Source organism: Engystomops pustulosus, chromosome 4 (genome assembly GCF_040894005.1).
Source record: "Engystomops pustulosus chromosome 4, aEngPut4.maternal, whole genome shotgun sequence".
In the NCBI taxonomy this organism is placed as follows: domain Eukaryota; kingdom Metazoa; phylum Chordata; class Amphibia; order Anura; family Leptodactylidae; genus Engystomops; species Engystomops pustulosus.
Genome location: NC_092414.1, coordinates 160,229,196 through 160,250,124, shown reverse-complemented (window position 1 = coordinate 160,250,124; position 20,929 = coordinate 160,229,196). Strand labels below are relative to the sequence as shown.

The 20,929-nt window shown below is 40.8% G+C and overlaps 1 protein-coding gene across 2 annotated transcripts in view; it reads left to right on the top strand.

Annotated features, from left to right (window-relative positions):
- HOMER2 (homer scaffold protein 2) overlaps positions 1 to 20,929 on the top strand; it is a 109,962-nt gene that overhangs the window by 32,942 nt on the left and 56,091 nt on the right. For both annotated transcript variants that reach the window (XM_072148328.1, XM_072148327.1), the window contains exon 2: positions 1,396 to 1,552. In XM_072148328.1, coding sequence (XP_072004429.1) covers positions 1,396 to 1,552 — 157 coding nt within the window. The remainder of the gene's footprint in view (positions 1 to 1,395; positions 1,553 to 20,929) is intronic.

The window sequence follows — 20,929 nt, the reverse complement described above, 5'->3', positions numbered from 1 at the left end:
TCCCTTTTTGCGGGCCGAATTCAGTGTTGGAAATCTATTAACTGTTACATGCCGGCGTTAAGGTTCGGCTGTAGATGGGAATTCTTTGCATCATATTTCTGTCCAATGCAAGGACTCCCATTCTGTGCTATGGTATCTGTACAGTATGTGGGACTGGGCTGATAAAGGCACGCTTGTGTGCAGTCGGCCTTACAGTGGACAGTCATCTCTCCTGACTGAAGAAATAAGTATTTCTTAGAGTTCTACATTCTGCTCTTCCTTGTCTGTAAATGTAATCCACATGCACTCACTTATACGTAGAGACATAGAGAGAAGTACATCCTTTTTGAATTTATGTTTTTTATGTATAACCACACAATAAAAACACATGGTTCTTTGAATGTCTTAACATTTCGTAAAGAAAAAAGAGGATTATTCCAGGAATCAATAATTTGTGGAACCACCTTTAGCAGAAATAACATTAAAGGGAACCTGTCAGAAGAAATGGACATAATTAACCACTACCAGAATGGTGACAAGCAACTGAACACAATTTAGTCCAGTGTGGTGGGATAATACAGAAAATCTACTTTGAAATAAGATGTGAATGAGTTGCATAAAGTCATAGAGGCGGAGAGTTTTACACTGATTTCAAGCTCTCTCTGTCTCAAAATGCAATATCACTGTAATTTATGATCCTGCACCCAGAAACACCACTTAGCTGATCTCCAGAATCCAGTGTAAGCTAGGCCATGAAAGAAACATGATTTGGAAGGTGTAAAGCTGCTAAATAACATACAGGCGGTCCCCTACTTAAGAACACTCGACTTACATACGACCCCTAGTTACAAACGGACCTCTGGATATTGGTAATTTATTGTGCTTTAGTCCTAGGCTACAATGAACAGCTGTAACAGTTATCAGAGGTGTCTGTAATGAAGCTTTAGTGTTAATCCTGGTTCTAATGACAACCCAACATTTTTAAAATCCAATTGTCACAGAGAGCAAAAAAGTTCTGGCTGGGATTATAATGATAAAATATACAGTTCCGACTTACATACAAATTCAACTTGAGAACAAACCTACAGACCCTATCTTGTATGTAACCCGGGGACTGCCTGTACTGGTAATAGTTTATTAGGCCAGTTTCTTATGACAGGTTCCCTTAAGTAATACTTGTTGTTGATGAATTTTGCCCCACTCTTTTGATCCTTTCTCCTGCTACTTAAAATGGGTGAAAAGAATCTAGGCTGTACATTCCCTGTAATATCCACAATATTATGTCTCTGCTCTGCGCTATAGTGTATGTTGGTGCTGTGGAGTAAATGTGGCTGATTTATTATAACTTCTAGTGGATAATTATTTGCTCTTATCATATGACAAGATTACTGACAGATACTATTTTCCCCCTTTCAGAGAACAACCCATCTTCACTACGAGAGCACATGTCTTCCAAATAGATCCCAGCACAAAGAAGAACTGGGTTCCTGCAAGCAAACAAGCGGTAACAGTCTCTTACTTCTATGACAGCACAAGAAACAGCTACCGAATCATCAGCGTTGATGGGACCAAGGTGCGTACATTTTCCGGTGGTCCTAAATAACATGCTTTATTGCTCTACAGATATATCTGCAGCTGATCCTCAGTCTGCCCATTATGTACAATAATTGATTTTGTAACACTGTGGTTTATTTAAAATCCTTCTGTAAATCTGTCTTGAGGGTTGATTTCCTGACCAAACCTCTCATTAAGGATGACTTTTTTTTTCTGCACTGAAAGTAATGGCTTTCCTGTCACTGCCCGGTCATGAAGTGTGGGTGGTGCATTTCTCATTATGTTTAGAGTTAGTTGATGATTCAGTAGCTGCTTGCCCATCTTCATCAAAGCTTTCAAAGGCTTTGACCTCTAACAATTTTTACGTCATTCGGATAGAAATTACAAGCAATCAGGGAAATTGTGCTATCTGTTGTAGTCCTGTTATTTGTCATTTGTTGATGTGTAGACATGTAAAGTGGTCTCAATCTTGAAAGTGCATGTGTTACAATAGAGAAACACCCTTGTAAGTTTCTTCTATGCTAAAAGTCATTTAAAAATAACAATGAACCTAAATGGTAACAAAAGAGAATTTTTGCCTCATAAAAAAATTTGATCGTTTGAGCATCTGGATCTACTGATAAGTCCTAAAGACACCACCTCCGAATGTGATCAGAAACAAGGAAAAAGCCAAAGACACAGTAGAGAATACAAAATATCATCGCTAATATAAGTCAATACATATACATCAAATAATTTTTGAGATTTAAACCCTTTGGACTTCTGGTTTTCATGGTAAGTATCCAGTAAGCCTCTCTATTGCGAAGGGCTTTAATCCAATCTCTGCCTCTTTTGGGGTGGGCAACTCTCTCCACAGGTGTGACCTACACATGAGGTATCTCCATTATGGATTTCTTTACAATGTCTGGAAACGGATGAAATATTACATGTGTAAGACCTGTTTAAAGAAGATGCTGATGTTACTCGTGCTCCTGATATGTGTTCTGCAATTCTATGTTTAAGGGCACATTTTGTGCTACCGATGTATTGCAGAGATACCTTTAATCTTTCTATCCATTATGCCGTTTATGAAAAATTCCCTGCTTAATCTGTATGCTAATGAGGCATTTGGTGCACCAAGGTTGTATCCTGCTCCTGTTTTTGGCTCTGGAATATAACTAATATAAAGATGTTTCACTCTTGTTTTAGTGTAAAAATGAAGAACATTTCCATTCTTCAATCTTTTGTATTGTCTGAAGAATGTGGACAATGGCATCTCAAAGCCTTTTCATGTTGGTCCAATTAAAGATTTCAATTCCTTCAAAGGGTTCGTGGCTTTAAAGCTAATATGAGACACATAGCCCAGTGTCGCAGAATTCAGATACCATACTGAAACATTAATGGTTCATCTTCCACAATATGAGGAAGTATTTCATTTTATGAGCCTGCTGTATGAATGATGTGTGAGCCCAGCTATGCTCTGAATCATGCAATGCCCCAGTGGTCCAGCTACGACTTTGAGTACAGAGTAGTTAACTTCAATTGCTTGCTGAGACTCCTAAACACTGGACCTGCATGCAAATTATGTTCTGAAAATGCTGAAGATTTCTGTAGATTTGAAAAGTTGGAGGCTAAGTGTGGTTTTAGATTAATTTAAAAAAAATCTTGTGCTTTATAGTAGGACCAAGTGAATTCTCAAAAAAATAATATAGAATATTGGTCTCCAAAAAAAAGGTTATGTACCACTTTATCCAAAAAGCTATGGATAAACCAATTTGTTATGTGTTCAAGGTGTTGGAGTCTGTTCTTCCCTTGTGCTGCCCATGTTATATTCTATCACTCATACTTCGCTATCCCCTTTCCCTGTCTAAACAGCAAAGCTGAGAATTTGGCTACTGACATTAAATACAAAGTGTCAGCTTATTGGGGCCCATTTAGTTACCTGTCCTGTTACGATCCCCGAAAGTGCATTGTCCACCCGGAATGCACTCTGCTGCGATTCACGAAGATGTGCCCGATATCCTGCATGTGTCACTTAAGCGCTCAGGTCCACTGGAGTTCACCTTCTTCTTCCTGGTGCATGTAAGTGCATTGTCTTGCGACACAATTGTAATCTTAAATCCCACGATCAGTCGGACCATCTGAAGGCCCGCCCCCCTATTTCTGTCACATGAAAGCCAGTGCAGCTGCACCACAATCCGATCGCTTGCAACACAATCACCAGTTAAAAACCTGTCACAGCAGTGCAAATCCCAAAAATTTTGAAAGTGCGATCCGCAGACCCTTAGTAAATAAGTCCCATTGTGTGCAGACTTGTGACAAAAATGCCAAAAATTCTAAATGTTTCTGAATGTTTTGAAAATTTGAGTTAGAAAATTCTATATTTAACTCTATATTTAGTTAAATGGATGGGTGAGAATTATTGTCCGGTGTTCCATACATGAATGGAGCGGCAATCGGCATGCTGCTGCTCCATTGATAGCCTTAGTGTGGTGCCACATGTGGCTTTTTTTTGGCAGTTTTTAGGCAGTCCATTAAAAACGCATGGTCAAAAAAACAGATGCGGTTTTTAAGGGACTGCTTAAAAATGGGTTCAAAACGCCTCGTGTGCCACCACCCTAAGGGACTGATAGAAAAAGATGAGTGCTATCTCAACACGTTGAATTGCTTTGGATGTAACAGGTTTTATGTATGCTGTATCAGGAAAGGAAATGGGACCATGAAAGGTTTTACCGATTAGCATTGTCATGACTCATCGAGCAATGCATCATTCATCATGATTCATCACATTAATGCTTATATATGACCCCATTGTCCTATTATTCCAGTGCTCCCACGTGTGCTCCTATCCAAGGTTAAATAACATCTAGTAATGTGATTTTCTTCTTGCTCCATGTCAGAGTGGATATAATATTCAGATTGGGGCAAGGAATGTCCTGCGTCAGCCCACTCCACCACAGGCCGCGCACACTTCAAGCCCCTCCATTTCCAAATGGGAAAATGATGGCAGTGCCTGGCAATTAGAGCTGTCTTAGTAAAATCTGTGGATATGAATATTATTAAACGGGTTGTCCAGCCACTTCAAGTGCCACATCATTCTGCCCTTTCCAAAGAACAAGGGATTACTAACTTATCAATGATGGTACCAATGTTGGGACATTGATTAAGGGGTGGTTCTTACACCTGAAACGCATTGGTTATTATGGACCTGTACTCTGGACATGAATGTTTGTAAATAAAGATCATTGCGTTTGCAAGCTCCTGAATTATGCACTTTTTTTTATTCACTGGATTGTTGCCTTTTGTAGAGAGGTGATCCGTGCAGTCATGGGCCTGTGAGTGGGTGGGTGTTTTTTCTTTATATAGTCCCAATGTTGCGATCACAAGAACAGGTGTCCATTGCAACCAAAATGAATGAAGTGACAGGTTACAGATTTTTTTTTTTTTTTTGGTTGATTATCTGTCTTTCTGATTTATTGTGTAATATCCTTATTTACCATTTTTGCATATAAATGGCTGAGAAACAGTTTATACACTGATGACATATGTACTGCAAAAACAGACCATGTGTCTTTTGTTTGCAGCTGTAAAACACGTTCATTTTACTTTCCTTTTTTTTTTTTTTTAAAGGAAATCTGTTGAGCATGCTGCCCATGCATGGGCAGCACATTACAGAGCATGAGGAGCTGAGCAGATTGATATCTAATTTAGTGGGAATAGATTCAGTATAACTTTTAATGCATTAAAATAGGCAGAGGGAGAGGTAAAATTAAGAACTTTTTCTGTGTTGGTAAGGCACCTCAGATAATGAGAAACACAATGGCCCACATTTATCAAAAGCAGTGCAAAGTGCCTAATTAATGTGCAGCGTGCGCCAAATTATTGAATACTGACGCACGGTCTTCAATAATCTGGTGCACCCTGCAATTCTTGGGAAGTGTGTACCAACTTTTTTTTGGGCACCTTTTAACATAACAAAACTGGCGCAAAAACTCTACTAAATGTGGGCCAATGTGTGCTCAGGTAATGTATTAACTTCTTCCCGATGCAAGCCGTACTATTAGGTCGGGTGCTGGTGCATGGAGAGGACTCGCGGGCTGAGCCCTCTCCATAACTGCTAAGTGTCTGCTGCATATTGCAGCAAAGACTTGGAGGTAACACCCGCAATTGGTGCTAGCTGACAGCTTAAAAAAGATGGCGGCGCATGGGTGCAGCCCCCTTGGCGTAGATCTTCACCCCCAGTGAGGTTATCGTGGAGCGGCGACTGGTTGCCATGACAGCCTCGGGTTTTTCCCCCGGGCGGCGCCTAGTATGACGTCAGCAGCGGCACGTCATACTATGCGCCTGCCGGGGGAGATCAATGGTGGCGCCCAGCAGAAGAAATAAGACGGGCACGGAAGCCTGAAGACGAGCCGCGCGGACATCGGGGGAGCAGCGCTGCACATCGGGGCCACCAGAGGGTGAGTTTTTTTTTTTTTTTTAATGCTGGGGCGGGCTGTATACTGCACGGTGGCGGGCTGTATACTGCACGGTGGCGGGCTGTATACTGCACGGGGGCAGGCTGGGCTCGCTGTATACTACAGGGGACTGGTTGGCTGTATACTAGGGGGGTCTGTGACCAATGCATTTCCCACCCTCTGCTTATAATCGAGTCAATAGGTTTTCCCAGTTTTTGGTGGTAAAATTAGGGGTCTCGGCTTATACTCGAGTGAGTGTGTGTGTGTGTGTGTGTGTGTGTATATATGTGTATATATATATATATATGTGTATATATATATATATATATATATATATATATATATATTATAATATAATACTTGCATTGTATGTTGTAATGGCTCCTACACCACCTTATAAGTACCGTAGTTTAAATATAATTTCCCTTGAAATTTTCTTTTGAGGATACCTGTCATGAAGCTTTATGGAAGGTCAACTCCTATTGACCTGGAGCGAATTCTGGCCCTGGTGTGTTATTGGATCATAAAGCAATGCATTCACCTTTTGGATTCATATGTAAGGTAGCGCACAGAATCCTATACCTCCAGGCAATCTCTTGCTGTAGGGACCAATGTGAATTGAATTAAAATTCCAAATCATTTAGGCCGCACTGGATACAGTTTGCTGCCTTCAGCTGAAGTGACAGAATATTAAACCAGAAAAAAATATTTTTCATTTACATGGTGTTGATGGAAGAATTCATTTAAAGCAACCAAAGCATGGTAAACCAGGGACATTTACTTGTAGGCCCAAGCACAATGACAGTGTGGTAATCTTATTTGTATATTTATTTCATATTATTTTATCCATGGCCTACTGCCTTCGCTTCACAGACTGTTACAATGAGCAGAGCAAGTTTCCGCTCTCCTTGCACTTCCTGTTGTTGGGGGAGGCATGATCTGCACATTGACAGCTCCAGGACCCAGTAGCCTCTGCAGTTAATTTAAATATTTCCAAAATAAAGATTTAAATGTTAGGTTTCAGGGTTATTAAATTACAGATTAGGGCAGAGGAAGGCAGGAATCTGCCATTGGATCTACTTCTGATGGTAGATTCCTCATGGTAGATTTCCTATAGGTTTCTTGTTGAATGGAGGATGCGTTCCATCTGCCTGCTTTCAATCTGTGGTTTCAGGACCTTTGGAGGACCTTGTGTTAATGTGTATTGAGAGCAGGAACAGATGTATTAGGAGTTCATGGGTGAAGGTCCTTCTTGGTATAAAATTTAGTGGATGGTTTGGGTGGACATGGGCCCCCCAGAAGGCTTGGGCCTAAGGCTACCGCCCAGACCGCCTATATTATAATCCACTACGAGTTTTATTGTAAGGTGATTATATTTTGAGAGCTTAACCAAACTTTAGGGAACAATTAAAAGAAGATTCCAGATCACATTCCACAGTAAACCTGAGCACTATAGAAAGAGAGAGCGATGCAATTAATCCATGGGTAAGATGCCTTAGGGCAGCATGGTGGCTTAGGGGTTAGCATTACAGCCTTGCAGCGCTGGGGACCTGGGTTCAAGACATCTGCAAAGAGTTTGTATGTTCTCTCTGTGTTTGCGTGGGTTTCCTCCCACACTCCAATGCATACTGGTAGGTTGATTAGATTGTGAGCCCCGTTGGGGACAAGGACTGATTTGGCAAACTCTACAGTGCTACGTAAGTTGTGTGCACTATATAAATAAAGGAATTATTATAATTATTCTTAAGAAGTATAAAGAACACTAAACTACTTTGTAGCCTTAGGGGATTTAGATCTCGCCCTGGAAACTACTAGTTCTGAGCTCTGGGCACACTGCTGTACACAGCCTGCTCCGCATGCAACACAAATAGTTAACTCTTTGGGTGTAGTGCTGCACTCTTAACTTTAACCCTCTCAGAGCTAAAACAACAGTCCAGGACTGATCCAGAAGTCCCAATGTTAAAATATAAAGAGAGAGAAATAAAAATATATAGATTTCTTATCTGACCGTAGCTCCAGACGTTCACAATAATTGTTCTCGTTTGTCCTCCGTTCTGCTCACAGCACAAATCCACAGATTCTCCAGATAAGAATAGCCCACTAATCAGACCCACGTGGATGAAGTTTTCGTTCCTCCTATTGTTACCACCGTTCACCACAGCGGACCACTAGAAGAAACGCGCACTCCAATCGTGTAGAATGTCTTCATAAAATGCTTTAATAAAATTAAATACTACTCACAAACGTTTAGTAAAAATGTGCATATCTATAGAAAGGACACCAGCCTCACCCAGACCCTGGGTTTCGCCGACACAGCTGTGGCTTTTATTAAAGCATTTTATGAAGACATTCTACACGATTGGAGTGCGTGTTTCTTCTAGTGGTCCGCTGTGGTGAACGGTGGTAACAATAGGAGGAACGAAAACTGCATCCATGTGGGTCTGAACAGTGGGCTATTCTTATCTGGAGAATCTGTGGATTTGTGCTGTGAGCAGAACGGAGGACAAACGAGAACAATTATTGTGAACGTTTGGAGTGATAACCTCTGTGAACGTCTGGAGCTCCGGTCAGATAGAAATAAAAATATATAGATTTCTTATCTCTTTTTATATGCAACACAAATGTTTCCGACCACAGTGTAACTTTTGCATATTAAAATATTTTCCTCTGATTGACGTAATTATTCCTGGTAATGTGCTGTGAAGCGTTTACAGCTCTGATATCTTGCAGGGGGGAGATTGTGGCCATTTATAGCTGCTGATCTGAACACCTAGACCAGTTACTAGTAATGATACATAATAATCCCATCTACACTCAGGGCACACTGGGAAAGGACTGCAGTTGTTTTGCTACTTGTCTTCATTATAAACGAAATGCACATCTTAAAGAAAAAAACCAGCTGATTTTCTGTTAATGCCAAATAAAATAAAGTCATGAAATCACAAGATGAGTTTCCTTTGAGCACAATCCAAGAATATGTGAATCAATATCTTATTTTATTATGGAGAATTAGCCTACTATTATTATTAGCAGATGCACCCAATTCTTCCTCCGGCACTAGCTGAATGTGTTATTGTAGATGCCCCTCACTGTGCATGTGTTCATTAGGCTACATTTTTCTCAAGACTGGTGGCTGCCTACACACTTCTGGTGCGCTTCCCTGTATTATTTTATTCCCTACAGTTTGAAAATGTAATTTCTTTTGTATTGACTTGAGACTCCATTTTTATTCACAATTTTGTTTTTGTATTAAGGTTAAAAACAGCATGAATCCCCCAGTATTAAACATCCAGAACTTCTTTTCCTCTCATGCCTGTAACTTTTAGCGACATTGGAAATTTTATTCAGAATTTTCACTTCCTTTCTAGTTTGGATTTTGAGAGCATAATACTTCAGCATGTATGCAGCCATATTACTGGTATACACTACAAATAATCATTGGCACATCATGTGTTTACTGGCTAGATTTTAGTTCCTTTAATCAAGTGGGCAATTTCATTACATTTTGTAATGTGTGTGTAATTGTAGGGGGACAGGATATTGGGTAATCTATTACATATATTAAAAGTCTCTTGGGTGGTCTCACATTTTTTATTTTTATTGGAGTAATATATATATTATATCCCTTGTTTTGGTCACCTTTATGAGGGAAGGCTCTTAATGGGGTTTTCCATGGCAAGGGTAAGGGGAAATATTCAACATGCTTTCCTTGTTCTGGCTCCCATTCCTGTGTTGCTTTTTGTGGTCAGTGCATTGACAGTCCTACCTGGGCCAGAAGTGTTAGCGGTTCCAAATCTATTATGGTGACATGAAACTGGGCCTATTTTTTTGATTATTTGCAATAAACCTGGAAATGGATGATGGTAAGCATTAGGTAAACTGGCTCACAGTGTACCGTACATCAGTCTACAGAATTTTTTTAATGTTTCTAAAACATAGAATTATGTCTTGAACTGAATGCTGGTATTAATTTCCCTCTAACCCCTTCTCTTTTCATCTGCCAACTTATAATAGGCTGGGACTTTATTCAGTGGCATTCATTTTAAAGGGGTATTCCCATTTCAGCAAATAAATGTTACTGTTTGTATGAAAAATTAGGAAATTTTCCAATATACTTTCTGTATCAATTCTTTACTGTTTTCTAGATCTCTGCTTGCTTGGACAGAAATCTGACCATGGTCTACAGGTGCACGGCTCGTTATATCAGATATCGAGAAATTGTTGCAGAAAGTATATTGGAAGAATGTGTAACTTTTCATTATACAAGCAAAAACATTTATTTGCTGAAATGGGAAAACCCCTTTAAGTCTTCTTGCAAAGCAATGGTGTAAGGTTCATTTTGTCAAATAATTTTATTCCTTTATTTATAGCGTACACAGATTCAGCAGCACTGCACAGTTTTTGCCAAATCAGTCCCTGTCCCCATGGGGCTCACAATCTGCTACTCAGCAACCTACTGGTATTTTTTTGGAATGCGGGAGGAAACCCATGCAAACACAGAGAGAACATACAAACTCTTTGCAGATGTTGACCTGGATGGGAGTTGAACCCCAGCGCAGCAAGGCTGTAGTGGTAACCATTGAGCCCCGTGCTGCCCTCAAAAATATATACTAATTTATGTTTTAATTCTTTTAATTGTAGTAATATGAAACGGAACAGAACAATATAATTTACTTAAATATTGTGCTAAGTGGAGAGCTCACATGATAATTTTTATATAGCAAAGAAAAGTCACAATTAATATTAAGTGTACTGCATTCGGCCTGTGCGGTCAGTATCTCCTGTTACCGTCATCCTCTATTAAGCTCTATCCCTTCATGTAGCTGAGTCACCAGAGAATCAACTAGCGTCATGTACTTGATTATACACGTATTTACTATGTTTTTTTTTTCCTGAAAATTTACTATTAGCTAACATCTGCACCAGTGGTTTTCGATAGGAGCATTGATTTAGACCTATAATGTACATGGCCATGCAGTTTAATGACCGTGGAGTCAGTGTGGGGATTATAGTGATTACTCAAGTGACTAATCTCCCTAATATAAACCTGTACAAATGAGCTTCTGACTACATTGCACAGGGATGAGGGGTCAAGCAGGAGACGCACAGGATTATCAAGATGAATATGTTAATTATGGATGTCAAGCATACTATATGTGCTGAAGATGAATTTCCTTTGTTAGTGTCTAGGTGCTTGTTTATTTCATAAATGGGAGTTTTTGTGGGTTTTGGTGTGTACTGTGGTATAGAGGTGAATATTTACCAAAGCATCACCGTTTTACAGATCAAAGAGCTTTTGTAAATTTTTACTTTATTAACATGTTAGTTAACTGTGTACACACAGAAGCTGTGAAAACTGCAAGAAACTGATTTCAGTGGAGTTACACAAGACCTATTGAAATGGCTGATTTCTAATTGCACTTTTAAATATTATGAAACGTTTTGATTGCTAGATAAAAGCAGTAAAAAGTGCCCATCAAGCCAATCCAACTTGTGGGAGGGGCTTCATGAAAGCAAGGTTTGAAAGAGAAAATTATTATTTTAAATGAAAAAGCAGATTGAAAAATAAAAGTGTGAGTTTTCATGGAAAACACTAAATTGTCTGGGTGACCCCACACTTTTGAGTAGTAGTCTGAGCATGTGTATATATATCTGTATTTATGTACAGGTTTGTATTCATGGCACAGAGGTGATTGGAAAAACTTTCCTAGAGTCTAGGTCTTTCTTGCAATCCTGTAATTTTATCAATTTACACCTCGGCACCTGTTGCTGAGTGCCTTTGACTGTGTTGTCTTTGATTATTTCTTACTTATGAATCCAGACATATGTTGTCAGAGATTAACGCATCACTTTTGTGACATAGCATTTTTTTTCTTCTATTATAGGAAAATAACTTGTGTTACCTTAGCACAGCTGATAAAGGCACTGTACACTGTATGTAAGTCAAAACTAGTATATTTTACTAGCCTAGAAAAAAAATTCAGTCCCTGTTACAATTGGATCTTCAAAATTTTGTGCTGTTTTGGGCATAAGGACTATTATGCCTAGGGCTAAAGTAAAGCATCCAGAGAGCTTCACCAGAGGTCACAGTGGGCTGAGAGGTCGGTCTGCAAGTCAGACGTCCTTTACTTTATTAATTTCACAGGTGTCATGTTGTTTTGGATCTCCACCGACCAGTGGTAGAGAAATCCATGCTAAAGTATGCAGCTACATGACTACTAAACCGATCAGATTAAAATTCTTCTATGATGACTACTTGTGTAAAAAAAAAAAAATATATAGTGATAAGTGTAACATTGCTTAAATGTTGTGTTTTTATAGTGATCATTCCTTAATGGGTTTTTTTTAAATGTATATTTTACACAAAAGTATTTAACATCATAGCCAAAAAATACAATTCTTCTAACATAGTACTTCTACACTATTCTCAACATTACTTAACCAATTATTACAGGCACATGTTATATATAGATAGGCTGACACACATGTGTCCCTTCTATAAATCTGTATGACCAACTCTTTGCATAGAAATATAAAACCAAAAAGAATCAAGAGTATTTAGGTCCAATTAAATCAATACTTTTTTTTTTTTTTTAAAAAAGGACATTAAAATAGATATTAAAACATATTACACACATATTAAAAAAACAGGCATGCCCCCTGAGGAAGCGACAACAACGCGAAACGCGCGTTGGGGAGATATTGACCACAGCCCAGGACCCAGGAGTCTTTCTTGAATGGGTAACTAATCTCTATATGTTGATGTATATTGAGCACAATTTCAACATGGCCATGGTGTCGTAATGATTTTTATGTTGAAAGAGTAATGTTTACCCATTAGTGTGTATGTGTGTGTGTATATATAATATATATATTATATATTATATATTTTGCACTTGCACTTTTTTCTGCAATATATTTCCTGGGCTTCAATGGGGCTAGATGGCAATATAGTCTATTTTGGAGCACCATCACTGATGTTTTTTAATATGTGTATTATTCATATCCATTTTTATGTCCTTTTTTTAAAAAAAAAAACTATTGATTTAATTGGACCTGAATACTCTTGATTCTTTTTGGGTTTTATATTACTATTTTCAACATGCTGAACTGATTACTCTATATACTCGTGTATAAGACAAGTTTTTCAGCACAAAAATTGTCTATTACAAAAAAAAAATGTACCCACTTAAAAAAAATACTTATATACTCACCCTCCGATGTCAGCGCGGCTTACCGATGTCAGCATGTTCAGTCTTCTTTCTTCTCTGCGGCTCTTCTTCTTTCTTCTGTCATGGACGCGGCCATGATTTCTTCGTGGCCGCGCATGCTATGACGTCAGCAGCGGCCGCATCATAGTATGTGCCTGCTAGAAGAAAACATAGCCGCGTCCATGCCAGAAGAAAGAAGAGGAGCCGCGGAGAAGGAAGAAGACGGAACACGCCGACATTGGAGGGTGAGAATATAAGTTTATTTTTTTAAGGGCTGTGGGGGCAGGCTGGCTGTATACTACTAGGGGCTGGCTGTATACTACTAGGGGCTGGCTGTATACTACTAGGGGCTGGCTGTATACTACTACTGGCTTGCTGTATACTACTGCTGGCAGGCTGTATACTACTAGGGGCTGGCTGTATACTACTACTGGCTTGCTGTATACTACTGCTGGCAGGCTGTATACTACATGGGGGCTGGCAGGCTGTATACTACATGGGGGCTGGCAGGCTGTATACTACATGGGGGCTGGCAGGCTGTATACTACATGGGGGCTGGCAGGCTGTATACTACATGGGGGCTGGCAGGCTGTATACTACATGGGGGCTGGCAGGCTGTATACTACATGGGGGCTGGCAGGCTGTATACTACATGGGGGCTGGCAGGCTGTATACTACATGGGGGCTGGCAGGCTGTATACTACATGGGGGCTGGCAGGCTGTATACTACATGGGGGCTGGCAGGCTGTATACTACATGGGGGCTGGCAGGCTGTATACTACATGGGGGCTGGCAGGCTGTATACTACATGGGGGCTGGCAGGCTGTATACTGCATGGGGGCTGGCAGGCTGTATACTGCATGGGGGCTGGCAGGCTGTATACTGCATGGGGGCTGGCAGGCTGTATACTGCATGGGGGCTGGCAGGCTGTATACTGCATGGGGGCTGGCAGGCTGTATACTGCATGGGGGCTGGCAGGCTGTATACTGCATGGGGGCTGGCAGGCTGTATACTGCATGGGGGCTGGCAGGCTGTATACTGCATGGGGGCTGGCAGGCTGTATACTGCATGGGGGCTGGCAGGCTGTATACTGCATGGGGGCTGGCAGGCTGTATACTGCATGGGGGCTGGCAGGCTGTATACTGCATGGGGGCTGGCAGGCTGTATACTGCATGGGGGCTGGCAGGCTGTATACTGCATGGGGGCTGGCAGGCTGTATACTGCATGGGGGCTGGCAGGCTGTATACTGCATGGGGGCTGGCAGGCTGTATACTGCATGGGGGCTGGCAGGCTGTATACTGCATGGGGGCTGGCAGGCTGTATACTGCATGGGGGCTGGCAGGCTGTATACTGGCTTGCTGTGTACTGCATGGGGACAGGTTGTATACTACTAGGGGCTGCTGTATACTGCATGGGGACAGGTTGTATACTACTAGGGGCTGCTGTATACTGCATGGGGACAGGTTGTATACTACTAGGGGCTGCTGTATACTACTACGGGGCTGCTGTATACTGCATGGGGACAGGTTGTATACTACTAGGGGCTGCTGTATACTACTAGGGGCTGGCTGTATACTACTGGGGGCTGGCTGGCTGTATACTACTGGGGGGGATTTGACCAATGCATTTCCCATCCTCGGCTTATACTCGAGTCAGTAGTTTTTCCCAGTTTTTGGTGGTAAAATTAGGGGTCTCGGCTTATACTCGAGTATATACGGTAGATGTTGGGAGAGCTCCATGCTTCCTGTGAGATGCTTAGCTTGCCTATATTCGAGAGAAGGACCATTTTCTGTTGTATGGTTGAGCGATGCCCCTGTGTGACAAAGAGAAGGGGCAAGCTGTGGCCTAAGTTGTGTACAGAAACTCTTCCTGTCGTGGATATAAGTGGACTTTGACCAAAGGGCCCTCATCCTGTGGATTTCCATTCAGCAGCACCCTGAATGTGGACTACCAGTGTTCGGGCATAATGACAATCGCATGTGTATGAACATCTGTCTCATTAAAAATGGTTTCTGTGGGCAATGGCATGCTGGATACGTTCTACAAATGCTGCGTTTTGTAACCCCTCACATAGCAGGGAGAGCCGCAAACGCTGCATATTTTAAAATTTAATTCAGTGAGAGCTGTACAATATGCACATGTGTACGTAGCCCCAGTAACTGCCTCCTAGTAGATAGGGAGGCACAACAAAAATAAATAAAATAATACTTGCCTACCTATGTTCCCGCAGTCAGCGCCTGTGCTCTCTATGACCCAGGATCCCCTGTAGTTGCTTAGTCGATGGCACCTGGGTCATAGAGAGGTCCACTCCTCTCTATGACCTAGGTGCTATCATCTAAGCCATGAAGGTGGTGAAGGCGCATGGGTTTCACAAAGGAAACAAGGCAGCGATAACCTCTGTGGCAAAATAAGTTTTCTTCTCATTTTCATATGTGAAATCTTACCCATTTACCTAAAGAAAATTTCTTTATCTAAAAAAGGCATTTCATAGCTTATCTTAGGGCAGTGGTGGCGAACCTATGGCACGGGTGCCAGAGGTGGCACTCAAAGCCCTTCCTGTGGGCACCCAGGCCTTCACACCAACAGAGTTTGCCAGACAGGACTCAAAGCTTCCTCCTGTGGTCCAAGACCACATGCCATGCTCAGCACCATTTTATAGCAACATCCTTGGCTGCCAGTACTTCAGGAGGAGCGGGAAGGTGTGGATAGAGATGTATTAAAGTTAGAGCTCCTGCTCTGGGTCCCCTGATTCTTCCTCTTCAGGGGACCCCGGAGGGAAGCTACAATCCAAATTTCCCCATTATCTTTCTATTGTATTGGTGAACTCAGGACGCCAATCCAATTGAAACCTGTGATACAGCTGGGATAAATAATTTACTACTTAAATTGTCGTGTTGGCACTGTGCGACGTATAAATGTTGTAGTTTGGCACTCTGTCTCAAAAGGTCGCCATCATTGCCCTAGGGGCTCCTACTGCTATCGCTAGTTCTAGTGGGTTAGGGTTTCTTGGTTGACCAAATTTCTTTAGGTACGCTTGACAGGTTGTGTGTAGTTGCATCTTTACAAAGGGCAACAGCCTCTACCGTGTATTCTCTTTTTTAGATCCTCGTCTGTGAGACTATCTGCTGACTTAATGAGTTTGCTCAATGTCATGTCACCAAACCCTTGCCACTACCAGGGAACATCGGTACATGTTTTCGATTCAATAAATGGTAACAAGTGAAGTGGCATCAGTGGGGACAAGAACGTGGAGATCTCACACTGCTTATTGACCTTATGCCAAGCCTGCAGGACAAGTCTAGACACGTTGTCAATATGATCTAGGTCAGTGGTGGCGAATCTATGGCACTGGTGCCAGAAGTGGCACCCAGAGCCCTTTCTGTGGGCACCCAGGCCTTCACCCCAACACATAGTTTGCCAGACAGTACGCAAGCCTTCCTCCTGCGGTCCAAGACAGCCCAGAATATGCAATACTCAGCGCTATTTAAAAGCGACGTCCTTGGCTGCCGAGACTACAGGAGGAGCGAGAAGGTGTGGACAGAGATGGATTGTCATTGGAGCTGCTGCTCTGGGTCCCCTGATCCTTCCTCTTCATGGGACCCTGGAGGGAAGCTACAATCCAAATGTCTCCATCTTCTTTTTATTGTATTGGTGTCCTCAGGATACCAATGCGATTGAAACCTGTGATTCGGCAGGGATCAATAAGTTATTGCTTAAATTATCATGTTGGCAGTTTGCGACTTGTAAGTTGGTTTTGGTTGTAGTTTGGGCACTCTGTCTCTAAAAGGTTTGCCATCACTGTCTTAGGGGGTTAGGTAATGGTTTATAAGGAAGTGAGATGTTCCATTTAAGGTGGGTAAAGACTTTATTTCAGTTTACCTTCTGTTGCAGTAACTTTCTCTATTGTCAGGTGGGGCCCCAGATATACCAGTCACTGTGCAAAGGATCCTAGTAAGAACTAACTTATTCCTTGACCTAATGCATGATTTGATTTTAAAAGCGTTTTCACGGTAAAGCTTGCATTCTTTTTCTATGATCTACAGAACAGAACGTACCACAATTTGTAACAATGACTCAACTAAAAAAAAAACCATTGTCATTTAATTATTCCGCTATTCCTTTACTGTGGATTGATAGGAAATGAAAATATTTAAGACTGAGTCATGTAGGCAGCCTAATGGCTTTGTGATGACAAGTTTTCTATCAATAAGTGCTATGCATTGTCCTGTGTTCTTGCATATAATGAGCAGTGGAGACTTATACATCCCTTACCCTCCATGTTTTACATTAAGCAGTTGTATATCACTATTACCTATAACTATTATTTAAATAATTATAATACTAAATTCTACTTTGCTTCTGACAAAAAGCTCAAGTAATAAGGACATAAAAATAGTGTAAGGATACAATAACCAACATTGCTGTAATGATGAGCTGGGAAAATTTATGGTTTTAATTTCTTTAAAAAACCAGTGGGATATAGAGATAAAGTAATGAACAAAAGGGGAAAACTTTACAGGAAGTTCTGTAACTACATTCTGAATTGAATGGGATTTGCTTCCATAGTTGGGATACATTCACATGGTGCTTTGTCATACCCTCAGTGTCTTTGCCAGGAAAGCTCCCAGCGAATATGCTGAACATTTACATAGACTTATGCTGGCATCTTGTACTTCACAGGACTTCCATCAAGGAACATCAAGTCTTCTACTTTGCATAGTGAAGCTGTGACACTCTATGGAATATAAGTACGGAGATATTTGATTACATTCTAGTAGGTTGATTAGATTGTGAGCCCCATTGGGGACGGGGACCGATTTGGCAATCTCTGCGTAATCTGTGTGCGCTATATAAATAAAGGAAATAATACTATTATTATTTTCCAATTTTATATGGCATCAGTTGAAACCATTACATATAAGATGTTTCATGATGTTTTCTGTAGCTATAATAACATTGCATGCATCAACCATAATATTTTTTTCTCAACCCAAACAATAAATTTTCCATTGTGGCAAACAGAACAGACCTAAAAATGTTATTTCTACATGTGAAATACCTGCGCAATTGCTAGGATACATAACTCTATATAGTAAAGAGCTTCACTTTAGATGGTTATGGCATGACCATTGTGAAAAATGGGTATGCTCAAAGGTCACCTTGCGCAGGGAGCCTAGTATATATTTGTGTATATATATGATTTTAGGGTTGGACTGTAAAGAAAACTGCAACAGGTGCACCTTCAGACTAAAATGTGTCTGAACACGTAAGAGAAAGATTCCACATTATTTGTGAAGCTAGCTTTCTCATGAATCAACAGTAATGAAGGCAGCCCGGCTGCCAGATCTGTTGGAACTAGCAGAAATGATTAGATAGAACCTAGCAATTTTAAGATCATTTCAAGGGTGTGGGCTTATTAATCTGACATGTTGATATTGCATATGTGTTAAGGGCATTCTGTAAAAATAAACAAAACAAATTCATAACCTAATGTCTTATCGCCTGATGGGGAGATTGACTTGGCAGCGTTCACAGACAATCATTACTGGTGAACTGCTTTTCACAATTAGCTTTCACCATTAATACATTGCCAAAAGACGACATGAATACGTGGCTAGCAGCTTAAGCATAAGCAACAAACTCTTCGCTTTTTTTCTCTTCCCATAATTGTTTTTTCCTCAATGACTCATTCCTGGCACAACCTATAATGTAATGTTTATACGGAGCATATTCTCTAATAGAAGTGACATTTTCAGGCTGGTGATGAGAATTTGAGGTTAATACATCCCATTCATTGCTGGATGAATCCTGGAGTTGATGCAGTATATCCAGATTGAGTTCCTGCACATTTTACTTTATTATGGGAGTCGTTTGCTCACTAATAAACCCATGAATATTTCTTCTCTGATGCTATTAAGAAATAAGAATCAAAGTCACTGATACTTTATACCAGTTATTAACTGTTACTTGATCAGATATTGTGTTTTAATTCTTCAGTAAAAAGGCAGAGTGGGCTTTCAGTCCAAATGCTCTTCAACATTGTGACACTGTTCACATCTGAACTGGCAAGCAATTCCAGTTGCAATGTTACCCATGGAGACTCCCTACATTGTCATGTCCTCTCTTGCATTTGTCTTTTGAGGGCGGACTTAAATGAGTTTGTAATATAGTAAAGATGCTAAATTCTAGAAATGTCTTGGAACGACAATCTTCTCTTGCAGTGACTGATAGGGTCACCCTTTTGGCCTCCATCCGGACAACTTGCTGCCTGAGGGTTTCAGTCACTCTAAACCCTTCCTGGCACACACTGTAACAGTACAGCCTGAGTTGGGTGCGGGTGCATGGAGAGGGCTCACAGGCTGAGCCCTCTCCATAGCCTTTAAGTCTTTGCTGCATATTGCTAGCGGGTGTTATCCCGAGGATTGCTGCCAGCGGCTTCAAAAAGATGCAGGCGCCCATGCTGAGGATTGTCTCTCCCCTTGACGTCATCGGGGAGCTGAAATCCATTGCTATGACAGCCTCAGGTCTTCCGGAGACCCAAACTGTCTCGTTTTAACCCATTCATTACAATGTACAATTTGCACATTGTAATGAATGCGGAGGAAAATCCCCTGTAGTATGGCAGTATATGGTAGGATCAATCGGACAACCTAGGGTTAAAGTACCCTAGCGGGTCTGAAAAATAGTAAAAATAAAAAAAGTTTAAAAAAATTACAGGAATATATATATAATAAAAAACCTAACAAATTTAAATTCCCCCCCCCTTTTCTTAGAAGTCATATAAATAAACAGTAAAAAATCATGAACACATTGGGTATCGCTGCGGCCGAAAATGCCTGATCTATCAAAATATGTTTTTCACTGTGTTTAACCCGTAATGGAAAATGGTGCCCAGAGTCGTTAAATTGCATTTTTGCCATCTTGAATAATATAAAAAAATTCAATAAAAAGTGATCAAAAGGTCGTCCAGTCCCAAAAATGGTAGCATTGAAAACGTCATCAAAAGTCGCAAAAATTTACTAAACTCACAGCTGCGTACACCAAAGTATGAAAAAGTTATTAGCGCCAGAAGATGTGTTAACAGTAAATCTGCCCTGAGAACTACAGTCCATTTCATATATAGCCTACACTGATCCCAGGGGGGTATAACTTTGCAAAATCTTCATAACTTTTTTTAATGACTATTCAAAAACTTCACAAACTCCAAATCTTTGTATTCTTTAATCTGTGCCACTCCACTGATTTTTGCATAGGTAGAATTATTTCTCTAGTCTCGATTTCCCTAATTAATGTAATTAATGCTGATGTTGGATTAGCAGAGCTAGGATGTCTTCTCCAGCCCTGGGTCATATCTGGCAACAGAGAGCCTAAATATCTTTTTCATGGTAGTTTATGTACCCAATATCCTAATTCGGACTCACATGGGTGGTTCTGTAATGGAGCAGGAAGTCTGGCTCGGCCCATCTTACAGTGCAGCTCCTTAAATGAAATTAATGCTCAGGAACGCTGCTGGTGAGGAGAACGTTCCAAAACTGCCAGAATCCTAGAAGCTGCACTTATGAAATCGGGCAGCGATTTGGAGTTAAGCAGGTGGTAAAATGCCTTTGTGGGGTTGCTATTTTGTCTGAGACTTTGTGCTAAAACAGTTATTTAAATCTGATAAGGCACCAGCCCAAACCCTGATGTGAGAATGTGCTTTTATTGCTGCAATTTTTTTAATGTAATAGTAAAAACAATGTGTTTTAGTGA